At 49.4% G+C, this 25,477-nt stretch overlaps 1 protein-coding gene across 2 annotated transcripts in view; it reads left to right on the top strand.

Annotated features, from left to right (window-relative positions):
* Window positions 1-25,477, top strand: part of LOC144611823 (synaptosomal-associated protein 25-like) — a 50,349-nt gene that overhangs the window by 8,213 nt on the left and 16,659 nt on the right. For both annotated transcript variants that reach the window (XM_078431106.1, XM_078431105.1), the window contains exons 2-4: window positions 12,146-12,273; window positions 16,449-16,490; window positions 22,379-22,427. In XM_078431106.1, the coding sequence (XP_078287232.1) occupies window positions 12,202-12,273; window positions 16,449-16,490; window positions 22,379-22,427 (163 nt within the window). In that variant the 5' untranslated portion in view covers window positions 12,146-12,201. The remainder of the gene's footprint in view (window positions 1-12,145; window positions 12,274-16,448; window positions 16,491-22,378; window positions 22,428-25,477) is intronic.

Raw genomic sequence — 25,477 nt, 5'->3', positions numbered from 1 at the left:
GACGTCACCCTTTGCCCCTTATTTGGGAGTGAGGTAGTTGGCAACCGTACTAATGCGGGACAAGGGCGGTCCCGTACGGGACAAACCAATTTAGCCCAAAATACGGGATGCCCCGGCTAATACGGGACAGTTGGCAATCTTAAGTACATCGAGACAGTGTACAGAGTCGCCATTTTCAGGTCCTAGTTGTGCAGGAAGGAACTGCAGATGCTGGTCTAAGCCAAGGGGAGACAAAAAAGCTGGAGTAAATCAGCGGGTCAGGCAGCATCTCTGGAGAAAAGGAATAGGTGGCGTTTCTGGTCGAGACCCTTCTTCAGACCCAGTTGTTGTAACTGCAGGTATTGTGCTTGTCCTCGGACTGGGAGATGAGATTGTAAACTACAACGCTGTTCCTTTGCGCCGAGCTTTCGAATTGCAACAGGGATGCAAATCTGCTCCTGAGGTCTTGTCATTTTTCAGTTGGCACTAAAGCTTGTTCATGCCCTTTTTGTTGGTCAGGGTGAGGGAGAGCCCAGAGCAGATAGTTTGCTGTTGGGTGGATTCAAGAGGGCTCGCGTGAAGGACTGAGTTCCACGTGTTCTCCCGAGGTGACAGCCTCTCTGTTTTTGAAGAAAGTCCTTCGGTCATGCCTCCGAGTGGGGGTGAGAGTTAGTTTAGTTTCAACCAGTCGAGTTCAGTTTGGAGATGCAGCATGGAAACATGGCCTTCGGCTGACTGAGACCACACCAACCACTGGTTCTATTTGCTGAAACCAATTAACGTACTAAGGTAAGCACAAGATGCTGGAGTAACTCAGCGGGTCAGGCAGCATCTCTGGAGAGAAGGAATGGGTGACGTTTCGGGTCGAGACCCTTCTTCAGACGAAACGTCACCCGTTCCTTCTCTCCAGAGACGCTGCCTGACCCGCTGAGTTACTCCGGCATCTTGTGCTTACCTTCGATTTAAACCAGCATCTGCAGTTTTCTTTCTGACATAACTTACAAAGGTGCACGCCTTTGGAACGTGGGAGGAAACCGGAGCACCCGGAGTAAACCCACGTGGTCACAGGGAGAACGTACAGACTCACAGGTGGTCAGGATCGATCCGTGATCCACGTGTTTCAGGCCCCCCCCCTCCTAGCTGTTTTCCGGCTACCTGACCCACCGGGTTACTCCAGCACTCTGCGTCCCAGGCCAAGATCGACGAACCAACCTGAGCATCAACTCTCAGGTCAACATCTCCATGGTGGAGATCCCAATTACACCCAGCCCTCTCCAGTGAGGTGGCCTCATCATTCACGGCCCTGGAACCTGGCGCTGTAAGGCAGCAACTCTACCGCTGTGCCACTGTGCCAGCGGTGTTGGGCGTTTGGGCGGTAAATGATGGCAGTGAAGGGCCAACACACGTCATGGCTATTGGTTGGATCTCTCCTGCTCTGCAAATCCCATCGTTCCATCGATGGTGGGTTTTTCCGTTGGACGTCAGCCTCTACGTGCCACACAGCTGCTTCCATCCCCTCGAGATCTGAGGCAATTTCTATTCCTGGAACATCTTCCGTTTGCAGTTAATCGGCCTGTGGCAACCAATGACCTGGGGGCCGCTTGTTCCAATTCTCCAGTCGTGCAGCAGAAACGACAGCGTGCGGGGACAGATAGATGTCCATCGCGTGTGACTGGCGTGCACGCTAAATCTGAAGAAGGCACTCGACCCGAAACGTCAACCATTCCTTCCTTCCGGACGTGCTGCCTGACCCGCTGAGTTGCTCCGGCATTTTGTGTCTCCCTTCGGTTTAAAATGGCGTCTTCCGACACAAGATGTTCAAAGCTGGTCCTCTTGGCCGAAGTTGAATTTCTGAAGTGGCACAAATCAGTGTTGGGACAGTTTCTTCACCCTCTGTGTGGAGACAGTGTCAGGTTTGACAATGTGGACCAAATCAGCATTCAATGCTACGAATGGAGTTAAACTAATGTAAGGAAAATGGTATAGTATATCCATGGGGATATGTAAATAAAACAGAGAGTGGGAGTGAATGGATTATTCAATGAAAGACCCAGCAATGGACAAATGGCCCAGCAGTGTGACTGATGATTCTATCTGAGCAAGCATGAAATGATTCTCACTGTCTCCTTCATCCTCTAAATTTAAATTTTGGATTCAAAGTTTAGAAACCTACTCGACTAAGTGGACCTGTTGGGTCCAAACCTCTCCTGCATTGGTGCAGCACCCTCTCCCTCTCCCTCCCCCCCGATCTCTCCCTCCCCCGATCTCTCCCTCCCCCCGATCTCTCCCTCCCCCCGATCTCTCCCTCCCCCCCCGATTTCTCCCTCTCCTTCCCTCCCTCTCTCTCCCCCCCCAATCTCTGCCTCCCCCAATCTCTCCCTCCCCCGATCTCTCCCTCCCCCCCTCTCCCTCCCCCCAATCTCTCCCTCCCCCCCGATCTCTCCCTCCCCCCGATCTCTCCCTCCCCCGATCTCTCCCTCCCCCCCTCTCCCTCCCCCCAATCTCTCCCTCCCCCCGATCTCTCCCTCTCCCCCCCGATCTCTCCCTCTCCCCCCCCGATCTCTCCCTCTCCCCCCCGATCTCTCCCTCCCCCCCCGATCTCTCCCTCCCCCCGATCTCTCCCTCTCCCCCCCCGATCTCTCCCTCCCCCCGATCTCTCCCTCCCCCCGATCTCTCCCTCCCCCCGATCTCTCCCTCCCCCCGATCTCTCCCTCCCCCCGATCTCTCCCTCTCCCCCCCCGATCTCTCCCTCCCCCCGATCTCTCCCTCCCCCCCTCCCTCCCCCCCTCTCTCTCCCCCCAATCTCTGCCTTCCCCCGATCTCTCCCTCCCCCCGATCTCTCCCTCCCCCCGATCTCTCCCTCCCCCCGATCTCTCCCTCCCCCCTCTCTCTCCCTCCCCCCGATCTCTCCCTCCCCCCGATCTCTCCCTCTCCCCCCCCGATCTCCCCCTACCCCCCGATCTCTCCCTCCCCCCGATCTCTCCCTACCCCCCGATCTCTCCCTCCCCCCGATCTCTCCCTCCCCCGATCTCTCCCTCCCCCCGATCTCTCCCTCCCCCCGATCTCTCCCTCCCCCCGATCTCTCCCTCCCCCGATCTCTCCCTCCCCCGATCTCTCCCTCCCCCCGATCTCTCCCTCCCCCCGATCTCTCCCTCCCCCCGATCTCTCCCTCCCCCCGATCTCTCCCTCCCCCCGATCTCTCCCTCCCCCCGATCTCTCCCTCCCCCGATCTCTCCCTCCCCCGATCTCTCCCTCCCCCCGATCTCTCCCTCCCCCCGATCTCTCCCTCCCCCCGATCTCTCCCTCCCCCCGATCTCTCCCTCCCCCCGATCTCTCCCTCCCCCCGATCTCTCTCTCCCCCGATCTCTCCCTCTCCCCCCCCGATCTCTCCCTCCCCCGATCTCTCCCTCCCCGATCTCTCCCTCCCCCCGATCTCTCCCTCCCCCCGATCTCTCCCCCCCTCTCTCTCCCCCCTCTCTCCCCCCCTCCCTCTCTCTCCCCCCTCTCTCTCTCTCCCCCCCCATATCTCTCCCCACCCTCTCTCTCCCCCCCCCCTCTCTCCCCCCGATCTGTTGCCCGGCTGCTAGTTGCATTGTAACTGCAGAAGTGAGACTGTTGCAGCCCTTCAAGGGGCTTGCAGTGTGGGTTGTCTCTTGGCCAGGCCGACCCCGCAACGCTACCAAGACCGCGGGCCTTCGTGGTCGGGTCAAGAACCGTGCACTTGTAAACTGGGACTTGAAAATGGCGCCAGACTAGCAACTCTGCAAACTGTCTCTGTGTAATAGAAACATAGAAAATAGGTGCAGGAGGAGGCCATTCGGCCCTTCGAGCCAGCACCGCCATTCATTGCGATCACGGCTGATCATCCACAATCAGTACCCCGTGCCTGCCTTCTCCCCATATCCCTTGATTCCACTAGCCCCTAGAGCTCTATCTAACTCTCTCTTAAATTCATCCAGCGATTTGACCTCCACTGCCCTCTGTGGCAGAGAATTCCACAAATTCACAACTCTCTGGGTGAAAAAGTTTTTTCTCACCTCAGTTTTAAATGGCCTCCCCTTTATTCTTAGACTGTGTGTGTGGCCCCCTGGTTCTGGACTCCCCCAACATTGGGAACATTTTTCCTGCATCTAGCTTGTGTAGTCCTTTTATAATTTCATACGTTTCTATAAGATCCCCTCTCATCCTTCTAAACTCCAGGGAATACAAGCCCAGTCTTTTCAATGTTTCCTCATATGACAGTCCCGCCATCCCGGGGATCAATCTCGTTCTGTAGAGCTATTGCCTCCCAGCGCCAGAGACCCGGGTTCGATCCTAACTACCGAAGGCTTTCTGTACGGAGTTTGTACATCTTCCCCGTGAGCTGCCTGGGTTTTCTCTGAGATCTTCGGTTTCCTCGCGTGGGGAGAACGCACACGGGGACGCACATGGGGAGAACGAAACGTATAAGATTATTAAGGGGTTGGACACGTTAGAGGCAGGAAACATGTTCCCAATGTTGGGGGAGTCCAGAACCAGGGGCCACACAGTTTAAGAATAAGGGGTAGGCCATTTAGAACGGAGATGAGGAAAAACCTTTTCAGTCAGAGATTTGTGAATCTGTGGGAATTCTCTGCCTCAGAAGGCAGTGGAGGCCAATTCTCTGGATGCTTTCATGAGAGAGGTAGATAGAGCTCTTAAAGATAGTGGAGTCAGGGGGTATGGGGAGAAGGCAGGAACGGGGTACTGATTGAGAATGATCAGCCATGATCACGGTGAATGGCGGTGCTGGCTCGAAGGGCCGAATGGCCTACTCCTGCATCTATTGTCTATTGTACAAACTCCATACAGACAGCACCCGTGGGCAGGATCGAACCTGGGTCACTGGCACTATAAGCGCTGTCAGGCAGCAACTCTACAACCGCTCCAGCCCTTTGTGTTCTGCAGATAATTGGTTAGGTTCGGTTGCAGGAATTGTGATTCCAAATGAATGTTGCCAGGGGCCTGTGGTAAACAAGGGCTGATTAAGCCACACCAGGGACTCCATTGGTGAGTTTGATGAACAAGCTCAGACACAAAGAGTGGCTCCAGTGTTTTAAACTGCATGGATTTCCCTCTGAGAGAGCTGTCATTATTTTGGCCAAAGGGATCAGATCAGGGAATTTTTTTCCCCCCTTCTGTTTCATGGAAACATGTAAAAATCGATGCAGGAGTCAGCCCTTCGAGCCAGCACTTCCATTCAATGTGATCATGGCTGATCATCCACAATCAGTACCCCGTTCCTGCTTTCTCCCCGTATCCCTTGATTCCGTTAGCCCTAAGAGTTAAATCTAACTCTCGCTTGAAAACATCCCGTGAATCGGCCTCCATTGCCTTCTGTGTGGCAGAGAATTCCACAGATTCACAACTCTCTGGGTTGAAAAAGTTTTTCCTCATCTCAGTCCTAAATGGCCTCCCCCTTATCCTTAAACTGTGTGACCCCTGGTTCTGGACTCCCCCAACATTGGGAACATTTTTCCTGCATCTAGCCTGTCCAATCCTTTAAGAATTTTATGAGTTTCTATAAGATCCCCTCTCATCCTTGTAAAGTTTCCTTGTCTCCCCACCCCCCCCCCCCTAAATCCCCCCTGCAGAGGTAGAGTTGTGCCCCACCGTGCCAGAGACCTGGGTTCGATCCTGACTACGGGTGCTGTCTGTAAGGTGTTTGTACGTTCTCCCTGAGACCGCGTGGGTTTTCTCCGGGCTCTCCGGTTTCCTCCCACACTCCAGAGACGTGCAGGTTTGTAGGTTAATTGGCTTCTGTAAATTGTACCTAGTGTGTGGGATATGATGGTGGTCTAACACAGAACTTGTGCGGGTGATCGGTGTACGGCATGGACTTGGTGGGCCGAAGGGCCTGTTTCCCTGCTGTATCTCTAAACTAAACAAAAATTATCCTGCTATTGTCATTTTCTCGCCTCTCGTTCAGGTATAATGGGCTTTAGGTGTACTGGATGTAGACCACCACATTAGTGGCTGCAATGTGTTGTACTGGCAGAATCGTGGAGAATTGCTACTGCGTGAGAGGAGGCCATTCGGTCCACCGTTCATGTGGCACAGTGACCCGGCTAGTAGAGCCTCTTCCTCACAGCTCCAGTGACCGGCGTTCAATCCTGACCTCTGTGGCAGTATGGGATTTGCATCTTCTCCCTGTGACTGCGTAGGTTTCCTCCCACATCCCAAAGATGTGCAGGTTGAGAATTCAACTGGTCGTTTTCAATTGCATACCAGACCAATGAAGCTTTACTGTGGATAGACACAAAGTGCCGGCGTAACTCAGCGGGTCAGGCAGCATCTCTGGTTAAAAAGGCCTTCTTCAGACTCTTTGAGGCCAGCACCTTGTTTGTACACGCTGAGTTTTCCCATTGTTTTGTTCAGGGATTGAGAGTTGACAGACCAGGTAATCAGATAGAGTCTCAAGGAACTGAAGATGCTCGAATCTTGAGGAAAAGACAAAGCCCATTCCTAACTTGTACACGGTGGCATTTTCTGACAGGAAGATAGACACAAAATGCTGGAGTAACTCAGCGGGACAGGCAGCATCTCGGGAGAGAAGGAATGGGTGATGTTTCGGGTTGAGACACTTCTTCTGTCTGAAGAAGAGTCTTTACCCAAAACGTCACCCATTCCTTCTCTCCAGAGATGCTGCCTGTCCCGGTGAGTTACTCCAGCATTTTGTATCTATCTTCGATTTAAACCAGCATCTACAGTTCTTTCCTAAGCATTTTCTGAATCTTGCTTTGACGCACTGGGCCTGTACAGAAATTTACAGGCAATTTACAGAAGCCAATTTAACCTACAAACCCGCACGTCTCTGGAGTGTGGGAGGAAACCGGAGCACCCGGAGAAAACCCATGCGGTCTCAGGGAGAACGTACAAACTCCGTGCAGACAGCACCCGTAGTCAGGGTCGAACCCAGGTCTCTGGCGCTGTGGGGCAACAGCTCTACCTCTGCAGGGGGGGTTGGGGGGGGGGGAGGGAGAGAGACAAGGAAACCTTAGACGGATGAGAGAGGATCTTATAGAACTCTTAAAATTCTTAAAGGATTGGACAGGCTAGATGCAGGAAAAATGTTCCTGATGTTGGAGGAGTCCAGAACCAGGGGTCACACACAGGGCCGTCTTAACGCATGGGCCTGATGGGCACTTGCCCGGGGCCCCACGAGCATAGGGGCCCCATGCTGATCTGTGTATGTTAAGTGACTTGCAATAAATAAATACTACTTTAAAAATGTAGGTTCAATAAGTGCTTTTTTCGCAACATTTTCGGTCCCTAAGTGTTTTTTTCGCAACATTTTCCATCCCTAAGTGCTTCTCACAACGATCTGTTTCGCAACAATTAGCTCCCTAAGTGCTTTGCTTTTCCATCCCTAAGTGCTTCGCACAGCGATCTGTAAGTGCTTTTCGCAACAACGTAGCACCCTAAGTCCATCGCTAAGTGCTTTTGTTGGAAGTGGCAATAAAATAAATATATGTTTAATTTTATCGACCATTTACATTTTTATTCCTGTGAGTAGTTGTCGTAGGGGCCCCAGTACACTGCTTTGCCCGGGGCCCATAATGCTGTAAAGACGGCCCTGGTCACACAGTTTAACGATAAAGGGTCGGCCATTTAGGACTGAGACGAGGAAAAACTTTTTCAACCCAGAGAGTTGTGAATATGTGGAATTCTCTGCCACAGAAGGCAGCGGAGGCCAATTCACGGGATGTTTTCAAGAGAGAGTCGCTGGAGTTTAGAAGGATGAGGGGGGAGGCCCTCATTGAAATGTACCTAATACTAAAGGCCTGGATAGAGTGGAGATGGCGTTTCCACTAGTGGGAGTGTCTAGGACCAGAGGGCACAGCCTCCGAATAAAAGGACGTACCATTGGAAAGGAGACGAGGAGGAATTTATTTAGCATATTTCCCCTCATTATCCTTCATTTGCTGCATCTTTTCAAGTTAACTCAAGCCACCTTTATCCCTTTGTAGTTTTCCTATGTCCTTTTCACAACTTGCTTTGCAAATGGTCTTGGACACTAAAAACTGGGCTAACTCAGCAGGTCAGACAGCATCTCTGGAGAAAATGGACAGGTGACGTTTTGTGTCAAGACCCTTCTTCAGGTACTCTCGACCTGAAAAGTCACCCATTCCTTTTCTCCAGAGATGCTGTCCGACCCGCTGAGTTACTCCAGCATTTTGTGTCTATTTCAGATACTATAAGTGTATATCTGAATTGAAATGAATCTGAAGGGTCTCGACCCGAAACATCACCTATTCTTTTTCTCCAGAGATGCTGTCTGACCCGCTGAGTTAAGTTACTCCAGCATTTTGTGTCTATTTCAGATACAGTATAAGTGCATATCTGAATTGAAATGAATCTGAAGGGTCTTGACCCGAAACGTCACCTATTCCTTTTCTCCAGAGATGCTGTCTGACCCGCTGAGTTACTCCATCCAGCTTTTTGTGTCTATCTTTGGTTTAAACCAGCATCTGCATTTCCTTCCTACACTTTGCAACTGGTCTTTGCAGCTTAAGCAATATTAGCAACTGTACCGTTCCTGCCTTTGTGCTGAGATCCAGCACTAAACCCGTTGTGTCATGTATCATCACGAGGTAGATCTTGCCAAACATCTACTGTAAGCATCTGGACATCTGGAGGAACAGAGCGCTGATGGGGCAATGCGTGTTTGAGTTGGAAGGTCAGACACAGAGACCTCCGGGAATACCGCCACCTAGAGTTGGTGCCCAAAGCTATTTCCACCCCATAAACCAACCGCGCCAAACATGAGCTACTTTCTTGGAGTGTTCATTGCTGGTTAAATATGGAAATACATGGCTAGTCTGTCAAATTATGGACATGTTCTTCTTCAGAAGGTGCTAACCATTTTCACCTTTTTTTAAGAAGGAAGACAATACTGGTTTACATCGAAGGTAGACACAGAATGCTGGAGTAACTCAGCGGGTCAGGCAGCATCTCAGGAGAGAAGGAATGGGTGACGTTTCGGGTCGAGACCCTTACTTTAGCTTAGAGATACAACGTGGAAACAGGCCCTTCGGCCCACCGAGTCCGCGCCGACCAGCGATCCCCGCACATTAACACTATCCTACACACACTAGGGACAATTTTACATTTATACCAAGCCAATTAACCTTCAAACCTATATGCCTTTGGTGTGTGGGAGAAAGCTGAAGGACTCAGAGAAAACTCACGCTGGTCACGGGGAGAACGTACAAACTCCTAACGGACGAGACGGGATGGAACCCGGGTCTCTGGCGCTGTGAGGCAGCAATTCTACCGCTGCACCACCGTGCTAACACTTGGTGGAACTGCGGTTCCTTTCTAGAATTTACTGTTTGCATTATCTATTTGAAGCATTTGGAACAAACCGTTTTATCAAACTGTGAGTCATCACTCCCCAATTTCTTGTTTTCTTTAAAGTATTTTTAAGGTGAAAATTAATGCGGAAAAACATTACACAAGAGGGTGAAACCGAATTGCGGGCTGGTCTTTTATGTTGCTGTGAAACAGGCAGAGTAGAGAATGGAGTGTAGGAAAAATAACCGCAGATGCTGGTACAAATCGAAGGTGTCACAAAACGCTGGAGTGACCCAGCGGGTCAGGCAGCATCTCAGGAGAGAAGGAATGGGTGACGTCTGAAGAAGGATCTCGACCTGACGTTGTATCTCTAAGCTAAACTAAGGGTCTCGACATGAAACGTCACCCATTCCTTCTCTCCTGAGATGCTGCCTGACCCGCTGAGTTACTCCAGCATTCTGTGTCTACCTTCGACTTAAACCAGTATTTTTTTCCTTCTTAAAAAAAGGTGAAAATGGTTAGCAGCTTCTGAAGAAGAACTTGTCCATAATTTGACAGACTAGCCATGTATTTCCATATCTAACCAGCAATGAACACTCCAAGAAAGTAGCTCATGTTTGGCGCGGCTGGTTTAAGGGGTGGAAATAGCTTTGGGCACCAACTCTAGGTGGCGGTATTCCCGGAGGTCTCTGTGTCTGACCTTCCAACTCAAACACGCATTGCCCCATCAGCGCTCTGTTCCTCAGATGTCCAGATGCTTACAGTAGATGGTTGGCAAGATCTACCTCGTGATGATACATGACACAACGGGTTTAGTGCTGGATCTCAGCACAAAGGCAGGAACGGCACAGTTGCTAATATTGCTTAATCTGCAAAGACCAGTTGCAAAGTGCAGGAAGGAACTGGAGATGCTGGTTTAAACCAAAGGTAGACACAAAAAGCTGGCTGGAGTAACTCAGCGGGTCAGGCAGCATCTCTGTGGAAAAGGAATAGGTGACGTTTCGGGTCGAGACCCTTCAGATTCATTTCACCCATTTCTTCTCTCCTGAGATGCTGCCTGACCCGCTGAGTTACCCCGGCATTTTGTGACACCTTCGAGCAGGGTATGAATATCAGAGTATCAATCTGCAGGAGGAACGCAGTGGGTCAAACAGCATGTGTGTGGGGGAAGTCATCGAGTCATACAGCGTGGAAATAGGCCCTTCGGCCCAACTTGCCCGCACCAGCTTGCCATTTCCCCAGTCTCATTTACCTGCATTTGGCCCATTCATTGCCCTCTAAACCTCAAGAAAAATCTTCCTCAGATCCAGAGATCTGTGGGCCACCTGTGGGCGGCACGGTGGCGCAGCGGTAGAGTTGCTGCCTCACAGCGCCAAAGACCCGGGCTCGATCCTGACTACGGGTGCTGTCCGTACGGATTTTGTACGTTCTCCCCCTGACCTGCGTGGGTTTTCTCCGGGTGCTCTGGATTCCTCCCACACTCCAACGGCGTACAGGTTTGCAGGTGGTTTGGCTTGGTATAATTGTAAATCGTCCATGGTGTGTGTAGAAAAAGTGTTAGTGTGCGGGGATCACTGGTCAGGGCGAAGGGCCTGTTTCCATGCTATATCTCTAAACTAAACTAAACAAACCCAGTTTAGAACATCTAAACTAGTTCTGCTGTATATAAGAACAAATATATCTATATCCTTTGGTCATCTGAATGTGATATTATGTGAGATGTTTGTATGTAGGGTGTCTAAAAGTCAGGGGTTTGTATCCTGGGGGCAGTCTTCATAGTACCTAAGATAAACACAAAATGCTGGAGTAACTAAGCGGGTCAGGCAGCATCTCTGGACAATAGACAATAGGTGCAGGAGGAGGCCATTCAGCCCTTCGAGCCTGTACGCACTGCCATTCAATGTGATCATGGCTGATCATTCTCAATCAGTACCCCGTTCCTGCCTTCTCCCCATACCCCCTGACTCCGCTATCCTTAAGAGCTTTATCCAGCTCTCTCTTGAATGCATTCAGAGAATTGGCCTCCACTGCCTTCCGAGGCAGAGAATTCCACAGATTCACAACTCTCTGACTGAAAAAGTTTTTCCTCATCTCCGTTCTAAATGGCCTACCCCTTAGTCTTAAACTGTGGCCCCTGGTTCTGGACTCCCCCAACATTGGGAAGATGTTTCCTGCCTCTAATGTGTCCAACCCCTTAATAATCTTATACGTTTCGATAAGATTCGCTCTCATCCTTCTATATACCTCTTATTCTTAAACTGTGGAGAGAAGGAATGGGTGACGTTTCGGGGTCGAGACCCTTCTTCCGATCTATAGGTAGGAGGAGGTGTCTGAGAGTTGTCGCCTGGCCTCGGCCTGTTAGACGTCAGCCCGCCAGACTACCACGGCACCTCCCTTGTCGGCGGGTTTGATCATGACGTCGGGGTTGCTGCAGAGTGAGTGGAGGGCTGTACGTTCCGAGCGGGGGAGGTTGGAGCAGTGAAGGAGGAGTGGAAAAGTTGAGACGGTTGACGTCACGCTGGCAGTCAGAACTAAAGAGGTCTAGAGAGGGGAGAAGGCCATTCTGGGGACTCCAAGAGGAGGGGGGGGGCGCTGGAGACGGGGGAAGGGGTCATCACTGGGTGGTAAGGACACCCTCCCATAGAGAGAGGCGCAGAGGTGACGGAAGAAAGGCTTCGACCAGGAACGTCACCCATTCCTTCTCTGCAGAGACGCTGCCTGACCCGCTGAGTTACTCCAGCTCCAGAGGTAGCTGTGTCTATCTTCGGCTTAAGCCAGCATCTGCGGTTCCTTCCTACACGTTTAGCCTGCACAGTACCTATTGTAAAGCTCTCCATTCTCCATTTTACAGGCCGGCGAAGCCCACCGTGCAAGAACAGCGCGTCAGCGTGTCGAGTTGCAGTAACCATGGACGGAAACGTGGACATGCGTTCTGAGCTGGAGGAGATGCAACGGTGTGCTGATCAGATCACAGATGAGGTGAGCAATGGCCCGGAGATGGCAGCGCATTGCGTTGTCGGCGCCTCCCATTTGGGGCAGGCTGGGCCGAAGACCTGTGTCCCTGTTGTACGACTGTAAGACAATAGGTGGTGGGTCAACCATGGTCGTTACTGAAGGATAGCACAGGCAGGAGGGGCCAAATGGGTCAAGGGCGCGGTGGTGGAGAGGGACCTCTGTTTTAGGGTTGCCAACTATCTCACTCCCAAATAAGGGACATGGTGACGTCACCGCCCCACGCCCTACGTGACCTCACCCAGCCAGCGGCCACGTGCTCCCGCTCCACCAATGGCGGCCGCCCGGGCCGGGAGCGGGTTGCTATGCAACCTTTCTCAGGCGGCGCCCGGGCCTCTGGGCCTACGCTGTCCGGGCCAAAGCTGTCCGGGCCTACGCTGTCCGGGCCAAAGCTGTCCGGGCCTACGCTATCCGGGCTGACACTGTCTGGGCCTACAGCGTTCCCCGGGCCTAGGCCGTCCGGGCCTACGCTGTCCGGGCCTACGCTGTCCGGGCCTACAGCGTCCCCCGGGCCTAATATAGGACAAGGGCGGTCCCATATGGGACAAACCAATTTAGCCCAAAATACGGGATGTCCCGGCTAATACGGGACAGTTGGCAACCCTAGTCTGTTTGCAGGCCAAGCTGGTCGAGGGTGAAGGGAGGAGGCCCACCAGCAGCCTGGGGCTTAACTGGATCGGGAGCTGCTCCAGTACATCCAGCACGTGGACCCAACTTTGGACTTGTGTAAATGGCACCACAATATGGAGACTCCAGCATGTGTGAGCTCTGCAAAAAGAATTTCACTGCAGTGCACACGTGACAATGAAGTACCATTGACTCGCAGCGCCAGAGACCCGGGTTCAATCCTGACTACGGGTGCTGACTTTGTGGAGTTTGTACGTTCTCCCCGTGACTTACGTGGGTTTTCTCTGAGATCTTCCGTTTCCTCCCACATTCCAAAGATGTGCAGGTTTGAAGGTTAATTGGGTTGGTATAATTGTAAATTGTCCCCAGTGTGTGTGGGATGGTGTTAGTGTGTGGGGATCGCTGGGCGGGGCTGTATTTCTAAATCAAACAAAAGAAAATTAAATGCCTCAACCACCATGGCACCATATTCCACACACACGCACACGCATACGTACACGCACACACACATGCACACACACATGCACACGTACACACACACGCGTACACACACACACATGTACACACACACGTACACACGTACACACACACACACACACACACACACACACACGTACACACACACACACACACACACACACACGTACACACACGTACACACACACACACACACACACACACACACACACACACACACACACACACACACACACACACACTCAGGTACACACACACGTACACACACACTCACGTACACACACACACACCTACACACACCTACACACACGTACACACACACATACACACACATACACACACACACACACACACACACACACACACACACACACACACACACACACACACACACACACACACACACACACACACACACACACACACACACACACACACACACACACCAAATTCGACCTGCAAACCCCTTTAAAAGTTGCCACAGAGGCTTCCTGACCTGTTAAAAACCTGTTTTTATTTTAGATTAGCAGCCATACCCGGCCCACTTTGTGCTGTTCTGCTGCCAATCAATACAGTCACATTTATTTTAAAACACCTCTCGTAAATTAAATTAAATCTAATGTAAATATATAATTATTCTATGAATAATATAATTAGCGGGCTAAAATTATATAGTTTAACTAAAGTTACTAATCAAAACACGCTGAAAATAAATGTGTACATAAACATTACATTTAATATAGTTCCCTCAAACTAATTAATTAGTGAATTTCTTTGATTTCACTGTTGGTGTTTCAGAATACACTGTATTTCTCTCTTCTTAACTGTGTTATGATTTACTGGAAGGTGCAACATGAATACAGGCCCTTCGGCCCATCGGGTGCACACTAACCATCGATCATCCGTTCACACTTTTCCTAGTTTTGCATCCGCTGCCTCAACTAATCTCCCAGGAAAATCCCGACCCAAAATCATATCATATCATATCATATATATACAGCCGGAAACAGGCCCTTTCGGCCCACCAAGTCCGTGCCGCCCAGCGATCCCCGTACATTAACACTATCCTACACCCACTAGGGACAATTTTTTACATTTACCCAGCCAATTAACCTACATACCTGTACGTCTTTGGAGTGTGGGAGGAAACCGAAGATCTCGGAGAAAACCCACGCAGGTCACGGGGAGAACGTACAAACTCCTTACAGTGCAGCACCCGTAGTCAGGATCGAACCTGAGTCTCCGGCGCTGCATTCGCTGTACAGCAGCAACTCTACCGCTGCGCTACCGTGCCGCCTATCCGTGTTCCCCAGAGATGCTGCCTGACCCGCTGAGTTACACCAGCAGCTGATATTCCCCCCTGCCTTGCCCGGTCTTGGAGAATAGGGTTCCTGAGGGTAACTGCAAATACGCTGCAGAGAGATTTACCCCCTGACCACCCGTGCTGTCTGTGTGGAGTCTCCACGTTCTCCCTGTGACCACGTGGGTTTCCTCTGTGTGCTCTGGTTTCCTCACACATCGCAAAGCTGAGGGGGTGGGTCAGTTAACGGGCCGCTGGAAATTAGGCTGATGGGAATGCGGGGAGAATAAAATGGTGAGTGGGAGGTGGGAGGTGAGAGGAGCGACTAGGCTTGTATACGCTGGAATTTAGAAGGATGAGAGGAGATCTTATCGAAACGTATAAGATTATTAAGGGGTTGGACACGTTAGAGGCAGGAAACATGTTCCCAATGTTGGGGGAGTCCAGAACCAGGGGCCACACAGTTTAGGAAAAAGGGGTAGGTCATTTAGAACGGAGATGAGGAAAAACTTTTTCAGTCAGAGAGTTGTGAATCTGTGGAATTTTCTGCCTCAGAAGGCAGTGGAGGCCAATTCTCTGAATGTATTCAAGAGAGAGCTAGATAGAGCTCTTAAGGATAGCGGAGTCAGGGGGTATGGGGAGAAGGCAGGAACGGGGTACTGATTGAGAATGATCAGCCATGATCACATTGCATTCAAGAGAGAGCTAGATAGAGCTCTTAAGGATAGCGGAGTCAGGGGGTATGGGGAGAAGGCAGAAGGTACTGATTGAGAATGATCAGCCATGATCACATTGAATGGCGGTGCTGGCTCGAAGGGCCGAATGGCCTCCTCCTGCACCTATTGCCTATTGGTGGGGGGGAACAGGATGGGAGTAAAAATGGGTGGCTGAAGGGACTAGATGGGCCGAAGGGCCTGTTTCCGTTCTGTATCTCTCTAAAACCCCGTGACACAGATTCTGGCCATGTTTTTAGATCCAACTTTGATCTTGTACAGGGCCATTCTCAGTCACCTGTGTGACCCAAAATATGAAAAATTGTGGAATACATTTCTTCTAATTCTGAAATCATCACAGGCATATTGTTTTGTACTGTATATATGACTTATACACGTCGAAGTTTGTCAAGTGAAATTTTTATATGTCATGCTGACAATACTAGACAATAGACAATAGGTGCAGGAGGAGGCCATTCGGCCCTTCGAGCCAACACCGCCATTCAATGTGATCATGTTTGTTTAGGGTCAGAGGTCCAATATGACTGGTCACGTGTGCGTGACCTCACACGGAAACATTGCTTTCTTAACTCGGCTTTATCTCACAGACTCTGTGAATTTTAAAGGCTAGAATGTTCATATCTTTAGCAGACATGCATTACAGTTCTGCAGGTGGGAAAATAGCAATGAAAAAGGTTAATCTCTTACAAGATTTTTTTTTTAATGTATTACTTTATGTGATGATGTCCGGTCACGTGTGTGACATTTTTGGTTCAAAATGGTTTCCAAAGAATATTATTCCACAATATTATTCCACAATATTATTCCACAATATTATTCCACAATATTATTCCATAATATTATTCCACAATATTATTCCACAATATTATTTTTTGTGAAATTACAAAACTTCCAGTGACCAGCCATGATTAAAGCTCTGGTTTGTGTTGATGGGGAAATGAGGTGTGTGATTGTCTGCAGTGATCTAACGATGTGCCTCTCTCTGTCTCTCTCTCCCCCCACAGTCCCTGGAGAGCACCCGGCGTATGTTGCAGTTGGTGGAGGAGGTACAGTATCAACAAGCTTCCTTTATGGTCGTTATCAAACATCCCGTCACACTGCGATCAGTCTGAAGAAGGTCCCTGACCCAAAACGTCATCCATCGGGCAGGCACAGCGGTAGAGTTTCTGCCTTGCAGCACCAGGGACCAAAGTTTGATCCTGACTCCTGATCCTGGTACACATGAAAGAGTTTGTATGGTTTCCCTGTGACCACGTGGGTTTTCTCTGGGTGCCCTGGTTTCCTCCAACACTCCAAAGACCTGCAGGTTTGTAGGTCGATTGGCTTTGGTAAAATTGTAAATTATTCCTAGTGTGTAGCACAGTCTTAGTGAATGGGGTGATCGCTGGTCACAGAAACATAGAAAATAGGTGCAGGAGTAGGCCATTCGGCCCTTCGAGCCTGTACGCACCGCCATTCAATATGATCATGGCTGATCATCCAACTCAGTAACCTATACCTGCCTTCTCTCCATACCCCCTGATCCCTTTAGCCACAAGGGCCACATCTAACTCCCTCTTAAATATAGCCAATGAACTGGCCTCAACTACCTTCTGTGGCAGAGAATTCCACAGACGCACCACTCTCTGTGTGAAGAAGTTTTTTCTCATCTCGGTCCTAAAAGACTTCCCCCTTATCCTTAAGCTGTGACCCCTGGTTCTGGACTTCCCCAAGATCGGGAACAATCTTCCCGCATCTAGCCTCTCCAACCCCTTAAGAATTTTATATGTTTCTATAAGATCCCCCCTCAGTCTTCTAAATTCCAGCGAGTATAAGCCTAGTCTATCCAGTCTTTCTTCATATGAAAGTCCTGCCATCCCAGGGATCAATCTGGTCGGCATGGACTTGGTCGGCCGAAGGGCCTGTTTCTGTGCTGTGTGTCTAAAGTCAATCTATGTTCTCCAGAGATGCTGCCTAAACCACTGAGTTACTCCAGCAATTTGTGTCCTTGTTTGTAAACCATCATCTGCAGTCCCTTGCTCCTACAAGCTTCCACATTGTCATTTATCAAACTCCCTGATTGTAATACTACAATCAGGCTGAAGAAGGGTCCCGACCCGAAACGTTGCCTATCCATTCCCTCCACAGATGCTGCCTGACCCATTGAGTTCCTCCAGCACCGATCTTACTCAAGACCCCAGCACCTGCAGTGTCTTGTGCATCTAATGTTTTGGTCTTGGTTTGGGACAATCGTATAACAACATTGATGTATATTGGGACAAAGTGGGAATAACATATCACATCCTTGCCTCTCCCGTTTATGATATTCGACCCGATAATACTTCACTGTCGGATCAAGTCTAAAATTTGTCTTGATTCTCAGCAGCCCCACTTGCAACATCAACAAAGACAAAGAATGTGAGACAAGAAACGAGGATCCATATATTCACCATAACATTACAATGACAAATGACGACACATTCAAGACCCTTCAACGTACATTTGATCTGGGATTAAGTTCTATGTTTATAGACAATAGACAATAGACAATAGGTGCAGGAGGAGGCCATTCGGCCCTTCGACCCTTTAGTTTCAGGCTTGACTAGTGCACAAAAGAGTGCTTCATCCCAAATTCCATTTAGTTTGGTAGAGATACAGGATGAAGACAGGCATGAAACAGAGTCCTCGCTCATCATTGATCACCCGTTCACACTAGTTATCCCACTATACACGTGGGGGGCAATTAACCTACAAACCCGCACGTCTTTGGGATGTGGGAAGAAACCGGAGCGCCCGGAAGAAACCCACGCGGTCTTAGGGAGAGCGTGCAAAACAAACTTGGCTAATCCAGTATGATTGTGATTAGCATCTCACCTGACCTCCATTCACACCATGCACAACGCTAAGACAGGGAAGCATTTACAGCGAAGACCATCGCTCGTTAAGGGTATCACCAAATGCTGGAGTAACTCAGCGGGTCAGGCAGCATCTCTGGAGAGAAGCTCGTTAAGGGAGTAAATCGAGAACCCCCATCACCAACGTTTGCGTATTTTGTAATTGCAAAATCAGGAAACTCTTAACATGGAATAAGGAACTCGTGCAGCGTTGATTGCACTGGGCGATCGGGCTCCCGCTCTAACACCACACAGAAAGCACCCGACGTCGGGATCGAACCTGGGTCTCCGGTGCATCTGCTCTACCCGCTGCGCCACCGTGCCTCTGCCCTAATGGCGCGAGGCCACCTTTCCCTGCACGGCCCTCTCTCCTGTGTCACCGATGACAAGCTGTTCAGCCTGGCAGAAGTTCACCTGGTGACGTATTTATTAAACCTCACTAACGATAAACCTTATCACCCGGATATCCTCTGCAGCAGGTTATTAGTTTGCTTACCTCCGTTGTTTGCTTACATCTGTTCAAGGGTGGAGGGTGAGATTAAGGGGTGGTAAACAGGGACCATCAGCCTTGTTGAAGAACGGAGCCGAGTGAGGATAATCTCCACTGGCTTTCGCTCTGGGATCTATTTTATCCCTGGACTTAGCTGAACAAACACAGAGCAGCATAAGGCCCCGTTTCAACTAGGAGCATGCGTAGGCCAGGTCTGTTCACCCATTTAATAAACTCATGGGTGATGTGGTGGTCGCGACAACACTGTATTCCCAGAGTAAACTTTCACCCACTAGCTGATCGAGTTATTAATCGGTTTGTGCCTTAAAACCATTCTGACCATGCTCCTACTACCCCCTGAGTTTGCACGTCCTCCCTAAGATCACGTGGGTTTTCCCCAGGTGCTCCGGGTTTCCTCCCAAATTCCAAAGACGTGCAGGTTTGTAGGTGATTGGCTTTGGTAAAATTGTAAAAGATTGTCCCCAGGTGTGTGCTAGGATAGTGTTAGTGTGGGGGATAATCGCTGGTCGGCGCGGACACGATGGGCCGAAGGGCCTGTTGCCTCCCTGCATCTCTAAACTAAACTAAATATTAACAGCAGCCAGAAATGCACCATTTTTTTCCTGAACAATTTAAAAATGCATGAAAATATACATCCTGATTCTCAAGAGACTGTTACCATCTTGTCAGAATCCATTTGAAAGCCCAGGCTGAAATCTTTGCCAAACACGTCACTGTTGTAAACCGAGTCAAGGATTTAATGCAAAATCCATGAGACCCAACACTGCACCAAAAACATGCTTTCGTGCAACAATAAGGCGACACATTATTCTTGCCCCCTAATTCCTAAATTCAGCGAAAACTACAATTTTAACAGTGCAGTTGAGAGCTGTTACCCAGGAGGGGTTTTCAATTACGGAGGAGGAAGATTCAGTATTTTACGTCCGTGGTGCTGAGAGCTGAATTATTGATTTTCTTTTAAACAATCCCAGGCTTTCCCCCGTTGCCCTGTAAGGCTACAAGCAAACGTGGGACTGTGTCCCACTGAGGGGCAGTCATTTAGAAATGTCAGCGATATTAGCCGGTGAAAGTTGCAGCACTACAGGGAATGTACGTAGCTGGACTCCAATCAATGGCCTGATCCAGCAACACTCTTGCATTGCTGAGGAGCAGAACACAATAGACAATAGGTGCAGGAGTAGGCCATTCAGCCCTTCGAGCCAGCACTGCCATTCAATGCGATCATGGCTGATCACTCTCAATCAGTACCCCGTTCCTGCCTTCTCCCCATACCCCCTCACTCCGCTATCCTTAAGAGCTCTATCCAGCTCTCTCTTGAAAGCATCCAATGAACTGGCCTCCACTGCCTTCCGAGGCAGAGAATTCCACACCTTCACCACTCTCTGACTGAAAAAGTTCTTCCTCATCTCAGTTCTAAATGTCCTACCCCTTATTCTTAAACTGTGGCCCCTTGTTCTGGACTCCCCCAACATTGGGAACATGTTTCCTGCCTCTAATGTGTCCAATCCCCTAATTATCTTATATGTTTCAATAAGATCCCCCCTCATCCTTCTAAACTCCAGTGTATACAAGCCCAATCGCTCCAGCCTTTCAACACAGCCAAAGACCATAAAATCATACGAAGTGGGGGGTGGGGGGGAGGGGGAGAGACAGAGACAGGGAATGCAGGGGTTACTTGAAGTTAGAGAAATCGAAAATCATACCACTGGGATGTAAGCTGCAATATAAGACGATACCGAAGACGGACACAAAATGCTGGAGTAACTCAGCGGGTCAGGCAGCTTCTCAGGAGAGAAGGAATGGGTGACGTTTCGGGTCGAGACCCTTCTTCAGACCTGGTATTTATTCACAAAATGCTGGAGTAACTCAGCAGGTCAGGCAGCTTCTCAGGAGAGAGGGAATGGTTGACGTTTCGGGTCGAGACCCTTCTTCAGTCTGAAGAAGGGTCTCGACCCGAAACGTCACCCGGTTCCCTCTCTCCTAGATGCTGCCTGACCTGCTGAGTTACTCCAGCATTTTGTGAATAAATGCCAGGGCACGTTTTTAACTTGGGGAATAATAAATGGTTGGTAGACACAAAAAGCTGGAGAAACTCAGTGGGTCAGGCAGCATCTCTGGAGAGAAGGAATCAGTGACGTTTCGGATCGAGACCCTTCTTCATAAGTGGTATTTGGTTTATTGCAAAGAAACAGTTGCCACTTAACAGCTGATCAGAGTAGACAGTCGTTCTGTAATGGGCATAGTGACTTGGAAGCCTCCAACAGACCGGTGTTGCAAGGACTTGCAATCAATTTGTTTAGTTTATTGTCATGTGTACTAAGGTACAGTAAAAAGCTTTTGTTGCGTGCTATCAAGCTACCATAGTTTAGTTTAATTTAGTTGAGAGACATAGCGCGGAAACAGGCCCTTCGGCCCACCGGGTCCGTACTGACCAGTGATCCTCGCACATTAACACTAGGGACAATTTATAATTATACCAAGCCAATCAACCCACAAACCTGTATGTCTGGAGTGTGGGAGGAAACCGGAGCACCTGGAGAAAACCCACGCAGGTCAGGGGGGAGAATGTACAAACTCCGTACAGACAACACCCGTGGTCGGGATGGAACCCGGGTCTCTCGTGCTGCGCCACCGTGCCGCCCTAGAACAACGTTTATCTTTGTATCTCGGTAAACGTGACAATAATAAACCAACACAATATTTGTATGTAGCCATTTTTAGGAAAGAATTGGCAATTTAGTTTAGTTTAGAGATACAGCGCGGAAACAGGCCCCTTCGACCCACCGGGTCCGCGCCGCCCAGCGATCCCCGCACACTAACACTATCCTACACACACTAGGGACAATTTTTACATTTACCAAGCCAATTAACCTACAAACCTGCACGTCTTTGGAGTGTGGGAGGAAAGCAAAGATCTCGGAGAAAACCCATGCAGGTCACGGGGAGAACGTACAAACTCCGTACAGACAGCACCCGTAGTCGGGATCGAACCCCGGTCTCTGGCGCTGCATTCGCTGTAAGGCGGCAACTTTACCGCTGCGCCACCGTGCCGCACGAAGCCAAGCGTTATAATTTTGTTACAACCAAGCTCCTGCGTCTACTTTGGGAATTACTCCATGTAGCAAGAAGTGGATATACAGGAGGAGACACAGCCAATAGCCAATAGACAATAGACAATAGGTGCAGGAGGAGGCCATTCGGCCCTTCGAGCCAGCACCGCCATTCAATGTGATCATGGCTGATCATTCTCAATCAGTACCCCGTTCCTGCTTTCTCCCCATACCCCCTGACTCCGCTATCCTTAAGAGCTCGATCTAGCTCACTCTTGATGATTTGTCCCTAGTTTGATGATTTGTCCGTATTGTCTAATTGTCCCTAGTTTGATGATTTGGAAACACAAGGCGTTGCTTTGACATACAAAATCACCAAACACATTGAGCCAGTAGCCCGAGCACCTGAAAAACACATTGTAGTAGCTTTTAGTGTCTACCTGTTTAGCTTGCGTGCTTTCTTCTCACTATCTGTCCCACTTTCGTTTGTCTTCAAACAGAGCAAAGATGCCGGGATCAGGACTCTGGTCATGCTGGATGAGCAGGGAGGTGAGTGGATCTCTGAGAACACGCGGGATTATATTTAGGGGAGGAGAGGAGACCGTGTGACCACTTTGGACAATGTCTATTCTTTCACAGCTGAGACAGAAATTGCAAACCGCTTGATATTGTTGTTAAACGATGGGGTGGTCCAGGGACTAATTAGGGGTTGCACTATCTAACAACATTCTTGCAAAGGAATTATTCTCCTTTGCTCTTAAAATGAGTCACCTTCTTCTCCCGTGACTCAAAGTCCTCTGGAGAACCGAGCCAGGCTGGTCTCAGGAACAAGTCTCATTGAGTTAACCAGTGACTGGTCTCGCTGAGTTAAACAGTGACTGGTCTTGCTGAGTTAACTAGTGACCGGTCTTGGTGAGTTAACCAATGACTGGTCTTGTTGAGTTAACCATTGACTGGTCTTGTTGAGTTAACCATTGACTGGTCTTGTTGAGTTAACCATTGACTGGTCTTGTTGAGTTAACCATTGACTGGTCTTGGTGAGTTAACCATTGACTGGTCTTATTGAGTTAACTAGTGACTGGTCTTGTTGAGTTAACTAGTGACTGGTCTTGTTGAGGTAACCATTGACTGGTCTTGGTGAGTTAACTAGTGACTGGTCTTGTTGAGTTAACTAGTGACTGGTCTTGTTGAGTTAACCATTGACTGGTCTTGTTGAGTTAACCAGTGACTGGTCTTGTTGAGTTAACCATTGACTGGTCTTGTTGAGTTAACCAGTGACTGGTCTTGTTGAGTTAACTAGTGACTGGTCTTGTTGAGTTAGCCATTGACTGGTCTTGTTGAGTTAACCATTGACTGGTCTTGTTGAGTTAACCAGTGACTGGTCTTGTTGAGTTAACTAGTGACTGGTCTTGTTGAATTAACTAGTGACTGGTCTTGTTGAGTTAACCATTGACTGGTCTTGTTGAGTTAGCCATTGACTGGTCTTGTTGAGTTAGCCATTGACTGGTCTTGTTGAGTTAACCAGTGACTGGTCTCGTTGAGTTAACCATTGACTGGTCTTGTTGAGTTAACCATTGACTGGTCTTGTTGAGTTAACCAGTGACTGGTCTCGTTGAGTTAGCCATTGACTGGTCTTGTTGAGTTAACTAGTGACTGGCCTCGTTGAGTTAACCAGTGACTGGTCTTGTTGAGTTAACCTGTTCACTGCCAAGGTTTTGGCCATGACCTGTGGTGGCACTGAACAGATTAACCCACTCAAGAGAATTAGCCCACCATGAAGCTACCGTGTTGAACAGAGCTGTGAACGGCGCAGCGGATAGAGCTGCTGCCTCACAGCGCCAGAGACCCGGCTTCCATCCTGACATCGGCTGCTGTCTGTGCGGAGTTTGCACGCTCTGCCTGTGACCACGTGGGTTTCCCTTGGGTGCTCCGGTTTCCTCCCACATCCCCAATAGAAACACAGAAACATAGACAATAGGTGCAGGAGGAGGCCATTCGGCCCTTCGTGCCAGCACCACCATCCATTGTGATCATGGCTGATCATTCACAATCAGTAACCCGTGCCTGCCTTCTCCCCAAATATCCCTTGATTCCGCTAGCCCCTAGAGCTCTATCTAACTCTCTTTTAAATTCATCCAGTGAATTGGCCTCTGTGTGGGTTTGTAGGGTAATTGGCCCACTGTAAATTACCCCTTGTGTGTGGGAGTGGATGAGAAAGTGGGATCACGTGGAACTAATGTCAGCGATCAATGGTCAGCGTGAATTCAGAGGGCCAAACGGCCTCTTCCTATGCTGTATTTTTAAACCAAACTAGACAAAAAAAAAATTCAATCATGTATGTATATATGTTTAAACACTTTGAAACTTGACAGGTATTCCGGTCTCATAATGAATAAAGCCTTTCGAATCAGCCTGAAGAAGGGTCCCTACTCAAAACGTCTGGAACTGCAGATGCTGCCTGACCCACTCTCGCATTACTCCAGCACTTTGCGCCTTGTTTTGTAAACCAGCATCTGCAGTTCCTTGTTTCTCCATTCTAGTCGATCTTCACCCAGAATCCTATGGGGCATTCTGCATACAATGAGGGCGTGCAGCGTAGGTTTACTAGGTTAAATCCCGGAATGGCGGGACTGTCATATGTTGAAAGACTGGAGCGACTAGGCTTGTATACACTGGAATTTAGAAGGATGAGAGGGGATCTTATCGAAACGTATAAGATTATTAAGGGGTTGGACACGTTAGAGGCAGGAAACATGTTCCCAATGTTGGGGGAGTCCAGAACCAGGGGCCACAGTTTAAGAATAAGGAGTAGGCCATTTAGAACTGAGATGAGGAAAAAACTTTTCAGTCAGAGAGTTGTGAATCTGTGGAATTCTCTGCCTCAGAAGGCAGTGGAGGCCAATTCTCCGAATGCATTCAGGAGAGAGCTGGATAGAGCTCTTAAGGATAGCGGAGTCAGGGGGTATGGGGAGAAGGCAGGAACGGGGTACTGATTGAGAATGATCAGCCCTGGTGGGCCGAAGGGCCTGTTTCCGTGCTGGATCTCTAAAACTAAAAACAAAATTTAAAAAAGCTAATAGGGCGAGGAATTTATTCACCAACCTCGAAGGGCCGAATGACCTCCTCCTGCACCTATTGTCTATTGTCTATTCAGATTAAGGCCCTAATTTTTTGTTGTACAATTTTTAATCATTTTCCTTTGTATGTGGCATCAGTGAAAAGACCAGCCATCAACGTGTAACTGGGGGAGGAGATGATGGCCTTTATTTTTGACCTTCTTCCAGTGAGGCATTTATGGCCACTTCAAGCAACCCGTACAGTATTGATGCAGACAGGAGCCACATAGACCAGACAGGTTAAAGACTTTGTCCGGGGTGGTGGTGCAGCGGTAGACTTGCTGCCTTACAGCGCCAGAGACCCAGGTTCGATCCTGTCTGTGGGTGCTGTCTGTACGGAGTTTGTACGTTCCCCGCATGCGTTTTCCCCGGGTGCCCTGGTTTCCTCCCACGCTCCAAAGACGTGCAGGTTTGTCGGTTAACTGGCTTCGGTAAAGATTGTAAAATGTCCCTAGTGCTAGGGAAAAAAAACTGCAGATGCTG

Source organism: Rhinoraja longicauda, chromosome 41 (genome assembly GCF_053455715.1).
Source record: "Rhinoraja longicauda isolate Sanriku21f chromosome 41, sRhiLon1.1, whole genome shotgun sequence".
Taxonomy (NCBI): domain Eukaryota; kingdom Metazoa; phylum Chordata; class Chondrichthyes; order Rajiformes; family Arhynchobatidae; genus Rhinoraja; species Rhinoraja longicauda.
The sequence above is the reverse complement of the archived record's forward strand: the minus strand, read 5'-3'. Positions and strand labels throughout refer to the sequence as shown.